This window comes from Phyllostomus discolor, chromosome 7, assembly GCF_004126475.2.
Source record: "Phyllostomus discolor isolate MPI-MPIP mPhyDis1 chromosome 7, mPhyDis1.pri.v3, whole genome shotgun sequence".
Lineage (NCBI taxonomy): Eukaryota > Metazoa > Chordata > Mammalia > Chiroptera > Phyllostomidae > Phyllostomus > Phyllostomus discolor.
This window is the reverse complement of record NC_040909.2, coordinates 6547815-6555631: the sequence shown is the minus strand read 5'-3', so window position 1 is coordinate 6555631 and position 7817 is coordinate 6547815. Positions and strand designations below refer to the sequence as shown.

The window sequence follows — 7817 nt, the reverse complement described above, 5'->3', positions numbered from 1 at the left end:
ACCCAAAAGACCATTTAGCATTCCCTTTCATGCAAATGCTCTCTTTAATGAAATGTTCCACCTGATCCTAACTCCACGATGTCCCTGAGACCAGGGCACATTGTCACAGAAGCACTTTATCATGTGTCCTCCGCTGTCACCAGCAGCCTCCCCGGGCACTTATCCTCTAGGAAATGAAGTTCTCTTGTGCTACTTGCATGCAAATTATCATGAGCAGAGGAGAGCAGATTTCTAGAGATAGAGACCCACAAGGTAAAGAAGCCCAGAGCCGTTAGACTCAAGAGCAGATTACAGGGTGTGCCTGCCTGCCTGCCTCTGAAGGTTGCAAAAGCAAGATTTCAAAATTAATCCTACTCTGGAGACCTCGACCTAGTGTACAAAGTTCCTGGCTGGAAAAAGAAGAACTGTATCATTCTTTTGTTGTTGTTCTTCTTCTTCTTCAAACCTTTACCCTTACTCTTGTATCCCCGCCTTCTCCTTCTGCAGGAAACTTTATTTCCTACTTCTGCACACCCAGTTCCTACCTCCAGATCTGCTCGGTTCTGTTGCTGAGAAGCCTGACACACCAGGGCCACTTGGAAGGAGCCATCCACGGGTGAGTTGTGGGTGCTTTTCCCATCACTTTAGGAACCACAGGCTCCAAGCATCTCAGCTCTGGGGCTGCAGAGGCTGGGAGCAGCCTGGGGGCCTGCACAGCCCAGGAACTTGGGGATGAAAAGATGGGAGAGAGGGCTGGAGGATGGTGTCTTCAGCAGCATTGTTAAGAGAGACCCTGACGAGAAGGAGGAAGTGCAAAGCAGGGTGAGACCACCCTCCAGGGCTCAGATGTTAGCAGAGAGCCTGCTGAAGTAGGAGAATCAAGAAAGTGAGGACAACCAAGTCTTTTAAGGAGTGCTCCTCTCACTCTGTCCCTCCCAGCCAGCCCCGCAAAGGCTTTAAAGGGCTGGAACTTTCTCCCCAGAATTTTCTCCCCCTCTAGTCCTTATATGTGACAGTCCAAGGCTCCCAACCAAAATGTGTCTCTTGCCTCGATTCAGGGGGTCCACAGAGGCTGAAGGGAGGGCTTTATTTTCCTGAGAGGCAGTGTTTCATTGATTTTGCATGATGTGTCCTGACACCCGAAAGTGACACCTAGGCTGGTGCACTCCAGCCCCCTTGCTAAGGGCCTGCTGTGGCAGGAGCCGCGTGGGCTGGAGCGACAGAGGGAGTGGAGAGGAGGTGGCTGGCATCTTGGAGGCTGGTGCAGGTCAGCGACAAAGCACAGGGGACACACAGTGGGAGGCTGTGGGGCACCTCACCCCGTCGTACCCCTCAGCCCCCATCTGAATCATCAGAGCGAGGTGCGGGGCTGAGTCTTTCTAACTGACAGACTTCCTGTGTGATACTGGAGCCCAGCATCGAGTACCACCATTGCAGTCCACACTCGCCCACACAAAGTGGGAGACGAAACCCTGACCAAATGCAGCCCAAGAGCTTGCTGCAGTCAAGGGGCTGTGCACTAGGATCCCCAGTACATTCATGTGTATGAGGTCTCCCACTGGGTTACCTGCGAGTCTGGTCCCCAGAGGGGCATCCTGTGTCTCAGCCACTTGCAGCCTGCCAGTGCTTTGTTAACCCGGTTACTCAGTGGATGTTTACTTAGTAGCCGCCATGTGCTGGGTTGCGTTCTGGGGCACTGTGATGCCTCATTGCAAAGTCAAAGATCTCTGCCCTCACAGAGCGTATGTTCTGGTGCAAGTGTTGTGTGTGTGTGCATGCATGTGCACACATACACACATGTGCACTTCTACATGCATGGGTGGAGCATGATCAAGCGGATGAGTGTAGATTCTTAGGCACGGGAGATTACCTAGACAATCTGGCACCTGTTCTTCTGCACCCACCTCTGCTCTCAGATCCCAGAGATGGAAGCCCCTGGGGGCTTTTGAAATTGGATAGCCCAGGGTTCCCTTCCAGCTCAGCCATTACTCGCTTTGTGAATTCAGGAGCCATTTAATGCATCCATGCTTGCATTTCTTCACTTGTAAAATGCATAGTTGTCTCACAAATTTGTTGCAAAGATTAAATGAATTAATGCATGCAAAGTATGCAGCATAGCACCTGAAGCCTGAGGAGAGGTCAATGAATAATTACAGTTGTAATCCTTCAGGTGGACACATTTGTTTCCCAAGCCTGATCGGAGGTCTTGTTTGGAACTACAGATCTCAAGAAATCTGGCTCAGTGACAGGAAATGCAAGCTCTGGGAAATGTATCAATCACAGGGGAAACTGAAGAATGCATGCATTTATAAAAAGATAAGATGTGTGCGTAGATAGAAACAAACGCATAGCCACAACCAGGAAAAAATGAATATTCTTGAGAATCCAGCCGAACGATGTTAGATGGCATACTCTCATTGGTGCCCCTGTTAGCCAGGTGCCACCCTCGGGGCTGGGGACAGAACTGTGACCTAGTTCTTGGCTTCAAGGAGCACACAGGGGGTAGCAGACACGGTGATAAGTGCTGATGAAGAGGTTCGCCCCGTGTCATGAGATGACACGAGTGACCAGATGGAGGAGGCTCCACAGAGAAGGGGAATTTGAGCAGGAGGTAGTGGGGGGGGGGGGAGGAGGAGCTCACCGGCCATTCTAGGCAGAGGGGTAAACGCATGCACAACCATCGCTGCACGAAGGAAATGAGGAGCTCGCGGGGCATGGAGACAAGAGGGCTCTATCTGGAGCCCAGGGTCTGGGATCTGAGAAGGGGTTAGACGTGAAGCTGATGAGACGAGAGCTCAGAAAAGGGGTCAGGAGCCGTCTGGGCTTTCCCTCTGAAGTCCCACCGCATACACATCGCGGAGCCCCTGGACAAGAAGTGCGGGATCCGATGCCAGCTGCAGAGAGGACGGGGAGGGAGGGAGCGTGGCCAGGAATGAGCTTTGAGCAAAGGAGAGACCACAACAAAGCCAGAAGTGAAAGGTAGACAAGGCAAGGAAGCGGCAGTTGAAAGACTCTCAGAGGGGATCGATCGCAGAGGTGTTTATGAGCTAGAAGTCAGATGACATCATCATAACAATGCAGATGGAGTAAGCCTTTGTCTCCAGTAATCTTCACAGCAGCTCAGCACAGTCCGTCCCTTATACACAAAGAAACCAACCGATAAAGAAGTGATTGGCCCCAAATGACGCAACTTGTACATGGGAGGCAGGATTCAAATCTAGTCTGTCTGGCTCCCCTGGCCTGGTTTCCAGTCTAAAGAGGAGGGGACCAGGATAACGCTCAGTTCTGCTTCTCGGGTGATGGAGTAAAAGACAACAGCCAAGATGAGGAATCCTCAGGTCGAAGCCCGTTTCCGGGGCTGTTCCCCTGGGGTACGTTGAATTGGAGGTACCTGTGTAACGCCCACTTTGCTCGCTGTTGTAGTGCTAGCGCCTAAAACAGAGCATGGCTCCTAGTAGGTGCTCAATAAATACGGATTAAATGAGTAAATCCAAGGGGAGATATGCAGTAGGCAATGGAAAATTTCACTCTGAGGTATGGAAGTCAAAAGATGGGACTGGAAGACAGAGCTTCGGAAAGCATTAGTATTCAGGGGACTTGGACCCCTGAGATGAGGTGACATGCCCCAGGAAGGACTCCGGAGCGAGAATAAAGAGGAAGAAGGTGAAGAGGAGGGGGCCAAGGATGGCGCCTGGGCAAGGGAAGAAGGCCCCCGTGAAGAAAACTCACAGGACGCAGTAAGGCAGGAGCTAACCTCCTGCAAACCAAGAGTTTCATATGGGAGACGTTATCAGGAGGCTCAAAGGCCCGACGAGGATGAATCTGAAATGAAGCCGGGGCATTGGTCACTGCAGCTGTGGCTCCGGCCGCTGTGGCGCAGTGGGTTGAGTGCTGGCCTGGGAACTGAAAGGTCACCGGTTCGATTCCCACTCAGGGCACATGCCTGGGTGGCAGGCTGGGTCCCTGGTTGGGCGATCCATACTACACATCGATGTTTCTCTCCCTCTCTTTCTCCCTCCCTTCCTCTCTCTCTAAAAAAAGAAATAAAATCTCTTTTTTTAAATAAAAATTGGGTTGTCATTACAACCGTGGCAAGAGAATAAGAGAATGTTGGCAACATGACGAAGGCAGAAAGTTGAGAGGAGTATCAGAAGGCTTTCGGCTGCAAGTCCCAGAACACGCACCCCGTCTTGCTTTCACCACAGAGGCTGACTCTTCCCGGAGCACAAGGGTGGGCGTGGGACTGGGTGATATTCGGACTCGGCTTAGATGTGCTCACTTCCCTGGTCCCTCAGTCACAGTCCCAGGCACCAAATCCCCACAACACAAGCTGCATGAGAGGAAGGGTCTTGCATCTCTCGTATCAGAGAAGAGTGTTCCCAGAAGCCCCCGACCAGAGCCTCCTTCTTTTTTTTTTTTTTAAGATTTTATCTATTTAGTTTTAGAGAGGGAAGGCAGAGAGAAAGAGAGACAGAAACATCAATGTGCGGTTGCTGGGGGCCATGGCCTGCAACCCAGGCATGTGCCCTGACTGGGAATCGAACCCGTGATGCCTGGTTCGCAGCCCGCACTCAATTCACTGAGCTACGCCAGCCAGGGCCCAGAGCCTCCTTCTGACGACCATCCAGGAATGAGTCCTGTGCAGAGGAGGCAGAGAAAGCAAGTGTCCAGCACGTTTGCCCGTAATGAGAGTCGGGCTCTGGGGGAAGGTCAAGGCTGTTGGCACATGGTGGCCGGGGAGATGACGGGCTTCTGCTGCTAGGAATGAAGGGAAGTGACGGACTAGCACGCATGTTCTCAAGGGGGTGGCTGCGAGGCACAGACAAAGACCGGGCACTGCTTACGGGGGACGAGAATATTTTTAAGACCCGGGCACTGCAGCCGTCACGTCATGAGTTTCCATCTTGTTTTCTGTTTGCAGGACGCAGGGAGATGGGCGACGATAAAGACACGCTGACCCAGCTCGGCCACCCCATGCTGGCCACAGCTCATTCTCTGCTGGTGACGAACATCAAGGGGTACGAGGAGGACACCACCTCCCCTTTCGACTACGGGGAAAGCGAGCCCTGCAAAAAAGTGGACGTGAAACGGATCTCCGTCTGGCTCCTGCCTCTGCTGTACTCGATGGTGTTCGCCGTCGGCTTCGTGGGCAACCTGCTGGTCGTGCTCACCCTGATCAACTGCAAGAAGCTGAAGAGCATGACTGACATCTACCTGCTCAACCTGGCCATCTCCGACCTGCTGCTGCTCCTGACTCTGCCGGTGTGGATCCACTCTGTCACAAATGAGTGGGTCTTGGGGGGCGTGATGTGTAAAGTAATCACAGGGGTGTATCAGGTTGGTTATTTTGGGGGGATCTTCTTCATCATCCTCTTGACCATTGACAGGTACCTGGCGATCGTCCATGCCGTGTTTGCTCTAAAAGCCAGGACGGTCACGTTCGGGGTGGCCACGAGTGGGGTCACGTGGGTGGTGGCCGCGTTTGCCTCTCTCCCGGGCATCATCTTCACCGAAACCAAACTTGAAGACGGTGCTCATTTCTGTGGCCCTTACTTCCCGGTGGAATGGAAGAATTTCTATTCAATCATGAGGACCATCTTGGGCCTGGTCCTGCCGCTGCTGGTCATGGTCATCTGCTACTCGGGGATCCTGAAGACCCTGCTCCGCTGTCGGAACGAGAAGAAGAGGCACAAGGCGGTGAGGCTCATCTTCGTGATCATGATCGGCTACTTCCTTTTCTGGACGCCCTACAACGTCACCCTCATCCTGGACACCTTCCAGGTGTTCTTCGACGTGAGTAGCTGCGAGACCGCCAGCCAGCTGGACAAAGCCATCCACGTGACAGAGACCCTGGGGATGACGCACTGCTGCGTCAACCCCATCATCTACGCCTTCGTCGGCGAGAAGTTCAGACGCTACGTCTCCGTGTTCGTGCGAAAGCACATCGCCAAACACCTCTGCAAACAGTGCCCGATTTTCTACCGGGAGACCGTGGATCGCGTGAGTTCAGGATACACCCCTTCCACGGGGGAGCAGGAAGTCTCAGCCGGCTTGTAAAAAGGAGCAGCCGCCGGCTTGTTATTTTTAAAGGGACATGGCCATCTCTCTATGATAGCACGCCTTGAGGGTTTGTTGAAGTATACAGGTCTGCAAGTCTCTCAAGCAAGTGCCTAGGAACCTTGACAACCTTGACATTGCATGCACCTAGACAGACTCACGTCACCCCTTGTACAGCCGACGTGTCCTTGGGGAATATTCCAGAACAACCGTGGGCAGGGACTTGGACTCTGCAGCAAGCTCATCTCAGTTCCGGGACAATGCCCCAATAGCCCGTGTTTAGCTCTCCCCCCGGTCTTCACCGTGTCTTTGCCCGCTCCCTGACTCCAGCAGTCTCTTTAACCAGGTGCCCGGGGAGACCGCCGTGGGTGGAGGGAGTGAGGGTGAGTGGGGTCGGCTGTGTGCACAGAGAGGAGGGGGCGTGAGTATGGCGGAGCCTGGATGAGGCTGAAAGTCAGGGGGTTGCTCGTTGGGCCCAGCAAGGACCGGTCCTTAGCCCCATCTCCCACCGTGTTTGACTTTGCAGGCTGCCCCAGGCCCCGGAGAGCTCAGGGGCTGTAGTCGCTTTCTGACACCTTTGCTTGAGCCCCCTGATCCTCTCCTCCATAACTTCGTTTTCGATTTATTCTGCTTTATCTATACCGACCACGCACCCTACCTTTGCAATCCAGTAGATTCCCACTGTCCCCCAGTTTCTTCAGCTAATCCCCCTGTATAAAAGTGTGTACAAATGGTTGTTTATGAAATACGCATAATCTATAACAAGATGAAAAAAATAAAGCCCTTGTTTTGTTTTTCCAGGGAAAGGGGAGGGTTGCAGGTAGCAATTAGGAGAAAGGGTGGGGACAATGAGTCCCCCCATCAGGGTGCAGGGCCGTAGCAGGAGTGAGAGCAGCCTTGGCTCAGCGGGGTGGGCATTGTTCCTCAAAGCGAAAGGCTGTGGGTTCGATTCCCAGTCAGGGCACATGCCTGGGTTGCGGGCCAGGTCCCTGGCTGGGGGCTCGCAAGGGGCAATCGATTGATGTTACTCTCTCTCTCTCTGTCTCCCTCTTTTCCCCTCTCTCTAAAAATAAATAAGTAAAATCTTTAATTAAAAATAAAAAAAAAAAAAGAGCCCTGGCTGGCATAGCTCAGTGGATTGAGCGCGGGCTGGGAACCAAAGTGTCCCAGGTTCGATTCCCAGCCAGGGTACATTCTTGGGTTGCAGGCCATAACCCCCAGCAACCGCACATTGATGTCTGTCTGTCTGTCTCTCTCTCTCTATCTCCCTCCCTTCCCTCTCTAAAAAATAAATAAATAAAATATTTTAAAAAATAAAAAATAAATAAATAAAAAATAAAAAAAAGAGCAAGACCACCCCACCCCTGGCCCCAGGAATGTTTCCAGAATCAGCTGAGGGACAGGCCAGGTCTCAGGTCTGCTGGTATGGCTTCCTGGCTGCCTTCCTGCTGCCCTCGCCCGTGTGCTACCCCAAAGCCTCCGCCACACAGCTCCTGCCCATAGGATTAGCCAACTTCCAAGTCCAGCTTGTGGAGGTCCACGAGGGTACGCCTGGGGAGGACGTGAGGGAAACAGTGGCCCAGGACCGAGCCTCGGTGGGCCTGGGAGAGGGAAAGCAACAGGGTCAGGGGGGCCGTGGGCGCGTCCTTGGGACAGAGACGGGCCCGGGCGCTGACAGAGGCCGGCTCTGCGCCTCCCGCCTAGGCCTAAACCAAGCGGACCCCTAACCAAAGCCTTTAGATCCGGTGGTAAGTGGGATCTGGTCGACCTCAGCAAGCCCA

The 7817-nt window shown here is 53.2% G+C and overlaps 1 protein-coding gene across 1 annotated transcript; it reads left to right on the top strand.

The window, feature by feature from the left end:
* Positions 1–259: 259 nt before the first annotated feature.
* On the top strand, positions 260–7056 carry CCR2 (C-C motif chemokine receptor 2). The gene is made up of 2 exons (XM_028518299.2): positions 260–595; positions 4901–7056. The coding sequence occupies exon 2, from the start codon at positions 4912–4914 to the stop codon at positions 6034–6036; it is 1125 nt and encodes a 374-aa protein (XP_028374100.1). The 5' UTR covers positions 260–595; positions 4901–4911; the 3' UTR covers positions 6037–7056.
* Positions 7057–7817: the final 761 nt, after the last annotated feature.

Coding starts and splice junctions, on each gene's coding strand:
- CCR2 (XM_028518299.2), top strand. CDS start 4,912: ATGGGCGACGATAAAGACACGCTGACCCAGCTCGGCCACCCCATGCTG.